At 30.0% G+C, this 15,399-nt stretch overlaps 1 protein-coding gene across 1 annotated transcript in view; it reads left to right on the top strand.

Annotated features, from left to right (window-relative positions):
- Neurl4 (neuralized E3 ubiquitin protein ligase 4) overlaps positions 1-15,399 on the top strand; it is a 119,757-nt gene that overhangs the window by 9,803 nt on the left and 94,555 nt on the right. Inside the window, exons 3-6 of the mRNA XM_035352353.2 lie at positions 5,961-6,130; positions 7,266-7,377; positions 13,625-13,713; positions 15,003-15,234. Coding sequence (XP_035208244.1) covers positions 5,961-6,130; positions 7,266-7,377; positions 13,625-13,713; positions 15,003-15,234 — 603 coding nt within the window. The remainder of the gene's footprint in view (positions 1-5,960; positions 6,131-7,265; positions 7,378-13,624; positions 13,714-15,002; positions 15,235-15,399) is intronic.

The raw sequence follows: 15,399 nt of genomic DNA, 5'->3' as shown, positions 1-15,399 counted from the left end.
AAAATATGAAACCATAATTTATGAAATAAAGAGCAATTATGATCTAAAGGGTATCAAAATGTACAACAAAAAAAGCTTAATATTTATTTGTTTACTTTATTAAACATTTCTTTCAATGTACGCATTCATAAAGCATACATTACGTATAGTCGAAATTAGAAAATTGCAACCAGAAAACTATTTGATGTGTATTCGTGATATTTATAATGATGAGGAATTTGATTTAAATCATATCAAAGACAGAGTACATCGAGATGAAATACTACATTTAGTAAGGAATCATATGCAGAATAAAATAAAAACAGCTGCCCTGAAGATATGGATAGTGCGGACAGATCAACTTCCATTTCATTGCGCACGCCACGACGTCTCCCCCCCCCCCGCAGAGCAGCGTGAAATTGATAAACAGATTATGGAATAGTTAGAGAAACAAAGGATATGCCTTTATCCATTTTTTGAAGCAATTCCACTTTTTGTTTGATGGACATCGAAACATGCTTTCGCTTTGTAGATCCTTTGGCAGCTCCAGAATCGGAAATTCTTTTTGACATAATCAAAAGTTCAAGCTTACTTTTATAAAATTGCTCTAACAATATGCAAAAAATAATAAGCTGGACCCAATTAGAAGATTAAGGAACAATGCAATTTGCAATATTAACTGAAATAGATAATTAGATAATTTTAGCTTAGCTTATTGAGATTTTTTCACTCGTAAATTCTTACCACTCGCAAAGTAACTATGTCATTTCTTTTCCTAGCTTCTACCTGGCAAACAACTCTGCACCGCTTATGCTGTCCTGTCCATAATGCTTACGTCGTACTTTTAAAATCCGTGTACATGGAAATTGTATTCTCACTATGATTAAAAAATATGTCTGCAAAAGGATGATTTTTGATATGTGCAGAAATAAAGATTGGTGATTTGTCAAAATCCAGTTTTGTTATTTTCATCTGCATGCATTAACCATCAGCCATGATGGATATCGAAAGCTGCTAAAAGTCTAAGCGCTTAAAATATTACATATATATATATATGATGACAGAAAATGTGTAGAACTGTTGAAAATACAATATCTAGACCACAATCTAGGCTAACACCAAGAAGTCAGAGATTTATCAGGTGAAAAGTCTAATAAGACTGAAAATTTGATGCTATAAAACTTGCTGCAGATTTAGAATGGTTTGTTATAAAAGTTAATCTTGAAATTATTAAAAGAATCATTAAGGCATATGCATGCAATGAGCGATCTCCAAGGAGGAAATACTTCGTTAACAAGAAAATGAGACAAAATCCATGGTGAACAAAGATGTTATATTTGCAGAGGAACAAAAATTTAATACATTTGGGTGCAATGGATGAACAACTGTGTGGTGAAAGCTGAATGAAGAATTGAATCCAAAGAAGGGGAAAAAAAAAACCTTATTGAGTACTTCTAAACAAGGGGATGGAGGCGTAATGGTTTGAAGATGTTTCACTGTCTCTGGGATAGGATATTTAATTTTTATAGAAAATAATATAGATTAGTATAAATATATAATATTCTTTATAAAATCTTACAAGCGTTTGTAAGAAAACTTAAAATGCAAAATAAGTTCAAGTTTTAGCTGGAAAACGATTCTAAATATGCAGCCCTAAATTTTCACTTGTAATTATTTATATATCTGTTCTGAAGTTATCAAAACTTTTTCATATTCTCTAGATTTAAATCCCGTGAAACATGTATGTAATGACGTACAGGAAAAAAAAACATGATATTTCTTCAAAAGTTCTACCAAAAGTAATTCTTATGGAGAAATGGAACAAAATGTAATATTATTTCATGAAAGAATTAGTTGGATCCATGAAAAAAAAAAAAAAAAAAGTATAACAAGTTTAATTTTAGCTAACGGATATCCTACGAAATATTGATGTTCCATTGTTTTCATGTTTTTATTAAATATAGATTGTCTATTATGTGTCCAAATATGTATGCGAGTTCATTTTCATAACTGTTTGAATAAATAATTTTATTTGCCAAAAATATTTTGAATATATTTTTGAAACGAACAGGTTTTTAAAAAAGATTATAGTATATGTGAAAGAAAAATAAACTCATTTAACAAAAATTTAGTAATTAATGTTTTAAAATAAAAATAACAAGTGTTCAAAAATGAATGTGAACCGCTGTATATATAATGTGCCTGCAAAAACCCTTATCCAGCCTTTATTTTCCCAACCGTTGATTGTAGACATATACTTTATTATAAAAAAATTTTAAATGATGCAAATATTCTTGTTTTGGTATTTTTAAATTTAAAGTCATCAGTTTTGTAAAAATTACAAAATCTAACATTTTACATTGCAAAAAATGCATTCATTATGCAATTTTGATAAAAAAAATAATATCTTTATCTATTGAAAAAAAATATCAGATATCAACAGTATAAGTTAACCACAAAAACCTTTATCTCAGTTGCAAGGAAAAGATGGAAAGATATCTGAAATCTAAAAATAATGCAAGAAATGCTACAGAGATAATGCAGTAAAATTTGGATTAAATATTGCTTGGGTACTTCTCCATTATGCACTTGCCATGCACTTTGGCTTGTTTCTCATAAACGATTTCTAGTTATAAGAATAATTTATAGAAACACACAACAATAAACCAGATGGCATTACATTGAGTCTCGGTATGTGTTTGGCTTCTCTTTCACAAGCGGCAAAAAAAGTATGAAGATGCGTAACGGAAAAGTATCATTTGCCAGATATCTGACTAAAAGAATCAGAAGTTATTGCAACAATAGCAACAGAAAACTTTTTTGCATAGAATGTTTTAATAAAATCCCATGAACATAAATTGTAAACTATTTTTTTAGCAATGGTTAAGTATATGAAGACTTTTTTTTTTTTTTTTCCCTGCTGTGTTAAACTTTTAGTTTGTTATAGAAAGTTATTATTAAGGATACATAATATTATTTGCATTAAGCAAAATTTAAATTTTGCAATGATAAAAAGTCAAAAAGGAAAATTGCTCATTTATTTGCTGAGGGGGGTCGAAGGTAAATACAAATCTCTATTTTTCAAACCTCTGTTATCATGAAATAAACTACTGCATTAATATGAAGAAGAAGAAAGAAAAAAAAAAAAAAAAAGAATGAAAGCTAACATTACTGAAGTTTCATTATTCTCTTGTTTGAGTCTGTTTTCTAGACATAACTGTGACATTATAGGTACTAAAATATCTACTATTAGCATTCTAATAGGCCTCTGAAGGCAGCTTCCTTTTTAAAGTTTTTGTTATAAAAAAAGTTACATTATATTGACTTCCTTAAGAGAGCTGATCATACTTAATTCTAATTGAAGTCAATACAATCTATAAAAATAATAATTTTATTTTCAAAGCAACCTGGATTGCATCGATGGTTCATTATCTGCTACGTCACAAACTGAACTAACTAACTTTCTCTTCTCAGAACAGAAGTGCCCTCTAACAGCAATACAAAAATAGTTTGTGGGGTTTTTTCAACATTTGTTTGAAAAATACTGATGTTTCAAAGTCTATATGACATCAATATGAGCTTTCTTTTCTTTTTTTTTTTTTTATGCTGAACATCTTTTTTTTTTTTTTTTTTTGACTGAAATGATAGCTTATTCTTTAAATTATAACATAAATACATTACCAATGAAGTTCACATGCATCCAACATTGCTAATGCAAAATCATATTCAACAATTATTTTAAGTGGAATCAGGTCATTATGTTATGCTAGATCTTTTGCTCAGGAATATTTTGTTTCATATTTCTTCAATGTGTCAGGTATCGCCTAAAAGTAAGTACGAGAATTAATGCCATCTAAAGAAATCTACAGTTGCTAAAAAACATGATTGCTCTGTTTTTGAATCAGTTGTTTTTAATATGAGTTTCAAATGCATGTTTTACCCTCTTTTTCTTTTCAGGTACTTCCTCAGCAACTAAATTACTTTCTTTCAGTTTTTTTATTGCTTATTTTCAGAAAATGCACAAATTGATACATATTCTTGTCTGCAAGTATCTTCAGAAAGAAGATTACTTGCACTAGGCATGCATTGGTTGATCTGAAAAGTTTTTTTTTTTTATATGATAAATAAAAATGAAATATACAAAGTTGTAAAAAATTTTCATTGAATCACACAAACACCATTTTATCTTATGAATTTTTGCAATCTCTCCAACAGCTGAAAAATTTCTTTTTAAAAAATGTCATAAAATTTATTTATAAAGAAAGTACCGAGTCTCCAAAGAAGGCTGTTAAAAATTTTTTGAAATGATGAAAATCCAAGGGAGGACAGCTTGTTGAATTGTGGAGAAGGGGCTTGAGTGACACAAAATATTTCATGTATATCCGATAAGTCTTTGTCTGATGTTCATAGAAATATGAGGCAGAGCTTTTATGATGATGGAAAAAGGCACCTTGATGATTGGTTTCTTCTATGCACTTTGCTTTAATTTCTGCTTTTAAAACTGCCTTTGGGAACATTTTTCTGAATTTATGCACACAAAGCATTACTTTTTTGGGATACAGCCTCCTTTGGCTAACCCCATGACCTTTTCCTTGTAGCTTTATTGTATATCATCCTCTTTTCATCATCAGTAATGAGCTGTTTCAAAAAAGGTGCTTCTTTATTTGTTTTCAGCGGAGATTCAATTGTCACTTGCTGTTAAAGTATGGGTTGCACATATATTTTAGTAGCTTTCATATACAATCTTCTTTAAATGATCATGTACTGGACTTTTTGCAATTTTTTTTCTATCTTACAGTTCCTAATCAGTATATCTTGAATTTTAGTGATAGCTTCTTCTAACAGATTCTTGCTTACAGGTGAGAATCATTCAGACTGAGCATCATCTTTGAGCTGAAATTTTCTTGCTTAAACTTCTGTAACCACATTCAAACTATATCATGAGAAACAGTACTTTATCCTTATATGCCACAAATTTCTGGCATTTGATTTTTCTTTAAAATTAAAGAACATAATTTGATAAAAATGAACTTTTGGTTTCTCCATTCTTAGCACAGTACTGAAACAAAAATGTCACAACAAATGTTAGTATTGTGCAAACATGATAAAAAAGACCATATTTAAGCATCTGCTTTGATTCTTATTACTAATGACAAAATAATTAAACGCAGTTTGATATGAAAAAGCACAGAACTTCCCTGATGACCCAACATTTTATTCAATAACTGTGCATAGTTTGGTTACCTCTCCCCCCAAATGGCAGACACTGTTTTGTCTTTTTTTGACATTGGCCACTTCGAAAGCCAGAAGTGGTGGTCATTTTATTCTAGAGGTACCTAATAGGCAACTACCTTTACCTCCTATGAAGCGACGGACAATTACAATCGTGCCTTCATCAGGATTTGAACCTGTGCCCTTCAGTATCGTAGTCAGCTCCCCTAAGCCCTAAGATGATGGCACAGGGAGAGTGATTAAGTATTTATCCAAAGGTTGTGAACTATAAGTATGTGTAAAAAGAGAAGAGATTTTGAATAACATTTGGTCAATCTTTGAAGATTGAGCTTTATGGGAATCAAATGAATTCATCTTTAAATACATATTTTACACCAATTTTCATTCAAATAATTCATACACAATAATTTTCTTTTAATTTCTAATACTTGTAAATTTTGCATTTATCTTATATATTTTATAAATATGAAAATCACATATCCCTAGTTTATTATATACTAAATTTTAAACTGCTAGTGTTGAACACAAAAGAAAAAATATCCATTTCAACTGTAAATAGTTGAGGCAATCTGAAAAGAAAATCTAATGTCTGTCACTGATGACAGATATGAAGTTAAACATCTTAAAATTAATACATAAAAAGCATCCTATATGGTAAATACAAGTGCTTTTAATTCAATCCAGAGGAATTAAGTTACAGATATCTTTGTATAGAAATTTTTTTTATTAATATAGACTTATTATTTTAGAGCCAGAATTCGTTTGTGTTGCTAACAGATTACGTTTTCATGAGCACTGTGGTACAATGGTGAAACTTACCAATGGAAATCGTACTGCTGAGAGGAAAAAACCAGTGGATGAGTTTAATAATGGAGTTGTAATGACTCATAGGCCTATCTTAGATGATGAGTTATTTGAAGTAAGTTCCAAATCATATATATTTTTTTTTTTTTTGTAAAGTAAAAAGGCTATTCTGATGCTGTTAAAACTTTCGAGTCATTAAACATTGAAATACAATAGAATCTTTTTTTAAAAATGAATATGTGAAGATTTATTTCTTATTCATAACTGTTTCAGATTTAGATATTTTGCATTTAATCATAGTCCTGCAACTTTTTATTCTTTATAATAATTATGTATTATTATTTTTACATACTGTCAGCTTTATAAATTTTAATATTATATTTCTTGAATATTTCATTTCTTTCATATATAATGCAACTGAAAGCATTAATTCAACATTCATAATTAATGAATTAAAATTTTAACAAAATTAATAATTACTTATAAGCTATTTCTCCCGCCTTCCTTGCGTGCTTTCATGGTGTAGTGGTCAGTATACTGAGCCGGTATTTCAGAGGTCTTTGGTTCAATTCACGGCAAAGACGGTTGCTAAGTTTTTCATCTTGCCTGCTTCCAAAAATGTCTCTACAGTGGCACCCGAACTAAAAGGGTGTTGGGTGATGTGTCTCCTCGCCCAGGATTTGGCTATTGGGTCCTCCAAAACCCTACTCGCCCTTTAAAAGAGGGAGTATGTAAGGTTATTTTTCCCACCTTTCTAGCGTGCCTTCATGGTGTAGTGGTCAGCACACTGAGCCGGCATTTCAGAGGTTCGTGGTTTGATTCCCGGCAAAGACAGTTGCTAATTTTTCATCTTGCCTGCTTCCAAGAATAACCTAATATCTCTACACGCTATTAGTAAAACAAGTAACTTAACCCTTTAAATTGCTAGAATTAAACTTGGTGAAATTTATTGAAAGAGTAGAAAGCAAAAGTACTTTCTGTTGCACTTAGTAAGCAGTGAAGTATTAAAAAAAGTGAATTTAATCATTTTTACATAAATTTCTGTATTTCCAAAGTATACTTTAACTGTATACTTTTGTATGCAGCAATTGTTTCTTGGAAAAGTCAGAAAGCTTCCCCCTTTGTAACTGGTTGTGTTTCAAAAATGGTTTTGCTTATTCTAGATGTCTCCTATTTATTGGCTGCATATGAATTCAAATTTGTATATGCTACTAATTTCTTAACTAAAAAGAATTTTTTTTTATATTCAGATAAGAATTGATGAACTTGTGAATAAATGGTCTGGATCTATAGAAATGGGTATTACAACACATAATCCCGATACACTTAATTTTCCTGCAACAATGACAAATATGAGATCAGGTAGTTATGTTTACCTTTTTCTTTAATTGATATGTTACTAAGCCTAAAGAAAATGAGGAAGAAATGTTTTAGAAATTGAATGTTTATACTATATGCTTTCAAAATTTAATATATAAAAATTTTCCATTAAGTAGGATAGAGTTAAAGTTTTAATTGAAAATTTAAAGTGCTAAATATAAGAATACATATTAGGAATAATTCCTCTAATGCTTGTTTATTGGTTTTATCAAGCATGGCAAAATAATCTTATTAAATATGTGTGTTTGAGATTTTATGTGTAGACTTCAGTATAGTTTTTTTTTTTTTTTTTTTTTTCCCCCTCCATAAGATATAAAATTTTGGAAAAATTATCTAGATGACTCTAATATCATATATGTATTTTTAATTATTTGTATATATTTCTCATAATTAATGAAGGGGAAAACAAGAATTTTCACACATTCATATGTATGATTGTGATAATTAAGTTTAATTAGATTTGCTGAAAAATTTGAGCAATAAATTTAATTTTATAAAATTTGTGTATGTATATTGGGTATTTTGAAAGAGTAGAGTAAAGCTTAAGGAACTGGTAAAACAAACCAAAATGTTTTGAGGATAGAATAAATGATTGAGTATGAAATTTTGAGATGTGAATATGGTCAATGAAACACAATAATGACACACAACACAGAGCATGTAAAAATAATTGGTACTTTCTGATTATCCATACACCTACTGAAAAATTGCTAATTCATTGGCAACTTTATAGAGCATCCGTGAACTTGTTGGTTTGTTGCCAACCTAATGCATGAACAGCAACAGCCATTTTCAAAATGGTGCAGCACTAAAAATTCAATACTAGAGCAACAATAAAATTAAAAAAAGCTACAGTACAAATTCTGCATATCTAATTAGAATGAATGCATTGACTGAGTAAGTTAAGCCCCGAACACTTGCATCTCTATTTTGAATTGTCAGTGAAGCAAGTTGATTGCATAAATGATTGTGGCTTTGTATGATGCAAACACAGACCAAAATCTATTTATATGAAGGAACATAACCTATTCAAAAATAAGTAAAAATTATCTTAATATTGGTGATGTAAAAAAAAAAAAAAAAAAAAAAAAAAAAAAAAAAAAAAAAAAAAATATTCAAGGGAATTACATACAATGCCTTTTTTTATTAAAGGAACAAAAATGTTTTGATACAGTACTTCTGCTTCTCAATCCTCTGACTGGCACATGATTTCACTAAGAAATTTCAAATTTTGAAAAACTATCACGTGACGTGAAAGAGGTATTTTCTTGATTTTAATGTCAAAATGTCCTTGGCACTTTATATCTGGATTTATGCACTTTTAATACATTGCCTTAATTTCTTTCACATATGTCAAGATGACGTATATATATGTTCTTACAGACATCACAAATGTTCAAAGCCTTATATATATAGAGAGAGAGAGAGAGAGCCATTACCAGTCAAAGGGTTATAGAAAAAAAAAAAAAAAAAAAAAAACCTTGTGGCTGACCTTTTTTTTATGTTAATAGAGTTTTCTGTACATTTGTCACATTGTAGTAAAATTTTCATACTTTTCCATCAGCCATATTCATGAAAGCAGCCATCAAATTCGCAGCTATCATCTTCACCATGAAATATGGTAACTGGCAATAAATTACGCCAAGCATTTTTTGAAGTATCTGGAGGCACATCCTTCCATGATCTTTCAATGCTCCACACAGCAGATTTTATGCTAAAGTATTTCAAAAATTCTTGAATAGTCATGCCATTATTCAAGAAATTTAACATGGATTTTAAAAATGCTATTTTATATTTTCATTTCAGCATGCACACTGTTACAATATCCATAGGCTGAATTATGGACGTACAGTTTGGAGGAAAAAATAACATGGATACATTATCTTTTATTAAAACATTAAGTGAAATATAAGCCGAACAGTTATCTACAATGAGGACAATTTTTGCATCATTAGGTAAACCAACCGAATTCAAATTTTCCCGAGCCTCCGGTATGAAATAATTTTCAAACCAATCATACATTAATGCTTGTGCCATCCATTCTCTTTTATTTGCATTGTATATAATGTGAAAATCTTTACTCTTTTAAATGCTTGATGTTGTGTATTTTTTCTGATTATGAAAAGTTTACTTTTGTACTTTCCTGCAGCATTTGCGTAAGCAAAAATTGTTAGTCTAGCTTTGGAATCTTTGACACCAGTTGGAGCCTTTTCTGTAGAGGTTGCCAAGGTATTTCGCAATACGTATTGCCAGAAAAGGCCAGTTTCATCAGCATTATGAATTTGTCCTGAAGATAACCTTTCACTATTAATTAGTTCAATGAATTCATCTGTGAATAGTTCAGCAGCTTCAGTATCAGTTGAAGGTTTTTTACCTGGTGTTGAATATGTGCACTCCAATCTGTTGAATATGTGCAGTCAGTTTTTAAGTTCATTTCTTCATGAAATATTTTGGCTTGAGCCATTAGCATGGACCCGTCAATGGCACGTCCTCACTGCATCTCTGTCTGATCATTCAATTATCACTTTGTCATGATATTGTCACTTTTAGCGTAGCGAATAATTTTTCTGTTATTTATTGCGAGTGATGTGTCAGAATTCACAAAAAAGATTCATAATGTTTTTTTTTTTTTTTTTTCTGTTATGTCATGTAGAGTTGACTTTCCAATACCATACTCCTCACATTATTTTGAGAGGGATATACTTATATCCATTTTTTTCCCCGCAGTTCCACTTTCTGTTTATTGGACATCGAAATATGCTTTTGCTTTGTAGATCCTGTTGCAGCTCCAGAATTCAAAACTCTTTTCAACATAATTGAATGTTGAGACTTTAGTTTTCATAAAATTATCTGTAATTATAATAGCATGCAAAAAATAATAAGCTGAATCAAATCAAAAAGTTAAGGAACAGCACAATTTGCTATATTAACTGAAATTCTTTGGAATTATAATTGTAGTTTAGCTTTAACAGCGTCCGCTATGTAGCATGAGACTGGCAACGAAAAACAAAATGTTCTGTTAAATTTTATCTTGCTTCTATCACGCAATTATTCTTGAATTGTATGAATTTAGTTATTTATTATACTTATATGTAATTCTTGCACATGCTTAACCTGTTCAGTACGGGCATGTCATATATGCATCAGCAGCGAGTATTACCTCACAGCTGGGTGTGTCATATTTGAATCGCCATTTAATTCACCCTATTGCCGGGCATACCACACTTGACTTTTTAGATAAAATGTTTAATTAGTATTTTTTGTTGCCACTAGATGTAGCTGTATGTCTGTTATGGTGAAATATATCGAAAGTTAAGTTATGTGTACCTTTATTCCTATACAATGTTTTTTATTTTTGGTATTTTGTTTCGGAATGAGAGGGAGATTCGTGGGTGGGTGTTGAGCAATGTAATGTCTCTTTAACTGCGTCATTTGATATAAACAAATGCACATGTTCTCGATGCTTTGAGATACTTTTTATTTGTGCGATATAAGTATTTGAACGTAGAAGAATATACACAAATGCTAATTCGTTAGTGTTGAATAACGTAATGGCTCTTACTGCGTCATTTCATATAAACAAATGAACATGTTCTCCATGCTCTAGAATACTTTTTAATTTAATTAATTTATTTTTTATGCCAGTAGAGTAGATGTTTTATCACTAGAGACTTTTTTTATTACTCTCAGATTTGTCCGGCATTGAGACGAATATTTTGTATGGCTTAACGAAAGTTTACTTTTTAATGCTCTATTGCTGGTGTTCTATTTTTTTTTAATGGCAAAAGGAAAGTGCTATCTGACCGTAGAAGATACACAAATGCTAAATGAGTCAAATTTGCAGATTTTCTATTCCTGTGACATTTGCAACGTTGGACTTTGCGTACACCCATTTCAAAGAATATCATACACTGTCTCTTTTTTGAAATATTGCTTCCTTTTCGTTGTTTTCACATTGAATTTTTATGAAAGACAGTTTTAATATTTTTAAATTTTAATTATGTGTTGTGTTAAATAAAATCTGCGATTGTTTGGATATTTTTCCGTACATATTTAATTGTGGGATAAAGGAAAAATTATATTATTCTAGAATGAGTATTTTATAAAAATTTTAAGGAAAATATAACAATAAAGGTTTAAAATTAATTCTGACAACTACCTGAACGTTCTCATAATGTAACAAAAATTGGATCAATTGGATGACAAATTTAATTTATATGAATTTTTTTCCAAAGTTAGGCTTAGCAGCGTGAATTGCCCATCCCCACAAGACGACATATCCAGTTAACGCGCCTTCCCAAGAGAATGCTTCGGTAACAGAGGTGCCCACCGTGAACGGGTTAAGGCTTATCCAAGTCCGGAATAAATTAATTCCCACATATACTTGAGCTACTGAAGCAGTTTCTGCAGGTCCTAAATTCTGCTACCAAGTACCTCCCTAAGTTCCACTCCTTAATTTTGGGTCACGGTGCTTTCCCTAAATTCTAAAAATTTTATCATCTCTTAATTTTGTTGTTTCGGTGCTTCTCTAAATTCCAAAAATTTTGTCTTCCCTAAATTCTGCCTCCCAGTGCTGTCATACGGGCTCTGGCACCGGTTCTGCATTTATGTGAATAGAAAATCAGTTATTCTTAATTCAAATAGCACTAAATGTAATATTTTGGCCTATAAGTATCATTAGCAAAATTTGTTTTTAGCATATGGAAAGAAATTTTTGTTAAATTTTCCCTCGTCAACATTTAATGCATTTAACTTAAACCTGTGATCATTGCCAAGCCATTGTCAGCATAAAGGGTTTCCATATTCTTTGTTATAAAAATAGTAATACAGTACACAGCCTTCAATCTGGACATCCATAATCCGGAATGATCTATAATCCAGACCTCAAAAGCTACAAACTTTCTGCGCATGTGTAAATGCATAATGCCTTTACGCATGCACATATTATGTTTACACATGCGCATTTAATGTATAACAGACGGTATAAGCTAGGCTAAAATTATCTAATTATCTATTTCAGTTAATGTTGCAGATTGCGTTGTTCCTTAATCTTATAATTGGATCCGGCTCATTATTTTTTGCAGACTGTTAGAGCAATTTTATAAAAATTAAGCTTGAAATTTTGATTATGTCAAAAAGAGTTTCCGATTCTGGAGCTGCCAAAGGATCTACAAGTCCATCCAAAAAAAAAAAAAAAAAGTGGAATTGTTTAAAATGGATAAAGGCATGAAGAAAGTGACAGAGAGGTTTGTGAAAACAAAAATATCTCGATTGACAAGTTAGTCGGTATTCTCGACACAGCAATTACAGGACATGAACAGTGGAACTTTGTAACTGAACAAGAAATTATGTCTGTTTATAAAGTTAATAAAGCAAAATATAATAAAATAGTCTGTTTATAAATTATGTCTGTTTATAAAGTTAGAGAAAGTATTAGCACGAAAAAAGAAGGAACTTAAACAACTTACATTGAAAGAAATGTTTAATAAAGTAAACAAATAAATATTATGCCTTTTTTTTTTTTTTTTTTTTTTTTTTTGTAAATTTTGATATCCTTTAGATCATAATTGCTCTTTATTTCATAAATTATGGTTTCATATTTTTAATTTTATAATTTCTGCATGCTATCTTACTAGATTTAAATTGATGATCTATAATCTGGAAAAACCCCTAATCCGGAATCATCGAAGTCCCGACGAGTCCAGATTAAAGACTTTGTAGTGTATAAAATTAGGCATTGCTGCAGGAGTCATTACATGTTGTCATGTGTTGATAAACGTATAGCGATGAAAGCAAAATATAATAAATTATGATTTGCCAGTTTAGCGGTGATATAAGTTATTAGTAGTTGTAAAATCAACTATGTTTCTATGTAAAATGTTTTGGTTTGAAATGTAGTATTCCAAGCAGATATGCAGCTGGGGAACCAAATGAATGATTACACAAATTTATGCTAAAATGATTGTTTCTTTAATAATGAGGTATTTTATTTAGAGTTGAAGTGAAATTAAGAATCGGGATTCTCTACATGTTTTCTTACGGGGGAAATAATCAATTGCACATGCATAAAAAGCATAAAAAATACCTAAAATATTTTTTTTTGTTGGTGACTTTAAGGTCTGGATTTTAGGTTCATTCTGGATTTTGGACGTCTGGATCTCAGACATTGTACTGTATATTATTTTATTACTTCAAGAGTAGTTCCATTATTTGTAATTTTTTAATATAGGTACTATAATGATGAGCGGTTGTGGCATACTTACAAATGGAAAAGGCAGCCGGAGAGAATATGGAGAATACAATTTAGATGAGCTTCATGTAATAATATTAATTTTTTTCTATCATTGAATATGTACATAATTTTATTTTATAAAATACTTACTAGTATTTCTGTACTTAAATGGTAAATATGTATTTCCTTAAAATGGAGTTCTTTGTCTGCAAAAAACCTTCCTTTTTTATATTTGAACATAAAATGAAATTTGATGTTGAATTTTCAAAAGTATTTGAAAATCTTCCTTGAAATTTTGATGTTGCTACGGTAATTATTAGCATGTTTGTTGCCAAAGCTGATATGGTGCTTATATTCACATGTGCCAAGATCCTATCTGCATTTTTATGCATTTAAATTATTTTCTATTGTTACTTTTAGTAGTAAATAAATTCATGTGAGTATACTTGTAGTTGGCGTACAAAATAATATTAACCTTCATATTCTCCCTATACTCACTCTGAGATTACATGAAACTAGATGAACAGTACTCGCTCATTCTGCACATTCATACTAAACTCCTTTGTGTGCAGTATATTATTTTTTATTAGTCTCCCACAAGTCACTAAACAAGAACTTGAGCTGTCAATTTGTAATAGTTCCCTTATGAATAAATAAAACAAAATGTGGTTTTGATTTCTAAAAATTTATTATTGTATCTACATTTTGAGGAATATATTAGCCATTTCAGTATGCCAAATGTGTTATGTAGCCCCTACCTGTACACCAGACACCTAAACATTGCTTGCATTTGGTACAGCAATACTTTGTGATATAGGTAAGGAAATCAATAACAAGTTATCTCATAAGTAGCAAGTAAACTCAGTTTGCCAACTATAAGTATTCTCCTAGATGACAATGAACACTTTATAGGAATGGGTATTAATGATGGAAATGATTTTTCTCTAAAAAGATTTTATTTACAGAAATTGATATTTTTATTTAAAATTGTATTTAATATTTTTCAGCTTGTGGATGTTAAATTTATGAAATACTAGCTAGATAGCACTCTAGCTTCAAAATTAATGAATGCCTTAGCAAGGCTGTTTGTTATTTTGAAAGGATAATAAGACCAGGAATTTAATATAGTAAACTGTTTATATATTAAATGAAACTGGTCATACCAGCAGTAGAGAGAGCAATACTTTTGTCCAAGGTATTTTTGGTATTGCACTTCTATTAAAACACCTTAATGTATTTATAATAATCATAGTTAAATAGTCTCATGTTTATTTATTGAATTTCAGTTTTTAATTACATTTTTTTAAAAATTTTTATAGCTATGTATAATTATAAATGAAAAATAAAGTAATTGCTTTATAAAACTATTTTGTAGGAAGGTGACAGAATTGGACTTGTAAGAAAGGCTAATAAAAATTTGCATTATTATATTAATGGATTAGATCAAGGTATTGCTGCTGAAAATGTTGCTGATGTTGTATATGGTGTTGTTGACTTGTATGGCATGACAGTGAAAGTTACTATAACAGATAACTTTAAACCTACTCCTAATACTCATGATGCAGAAATTATACCTTCTTCTCTGGAAATAACAAGTCATTCTTCTAGTAAGTTCTGTTTTAGAGATCCTTATGTGTTCTGATATGTGCTTTATATATGGATTTTTTGCTATATGTGGATTTTTTGCTTTTTTTTTCCTTAAAAATAAAACAAACCTACCATTATTAATTCTGAAGTATCGTTAATATCCTTTATTATGTAAATGTAGATAA

The sequence above is a fragment of the Stegodyphus dumicola genome, chromosome 8, assembly GCF_044657685.1.
Source record: "Stegodyphus dumicola isolate Sdum_Otavi_A_Nest chromosome 8, ASM4465768v1".
NCBI classification, from domain to species: domain Eukaryota; kingdom Metazoa; phylum Arthropoda; class Arachnida; order Araneae; family Eresidae; genus Stegodyphus; species Stegodyphus dumicola.
Note: the sequence above shows the minus strand (reverse complement) of the source record. Positions and strands in the feature narration are given on the sequence as shown.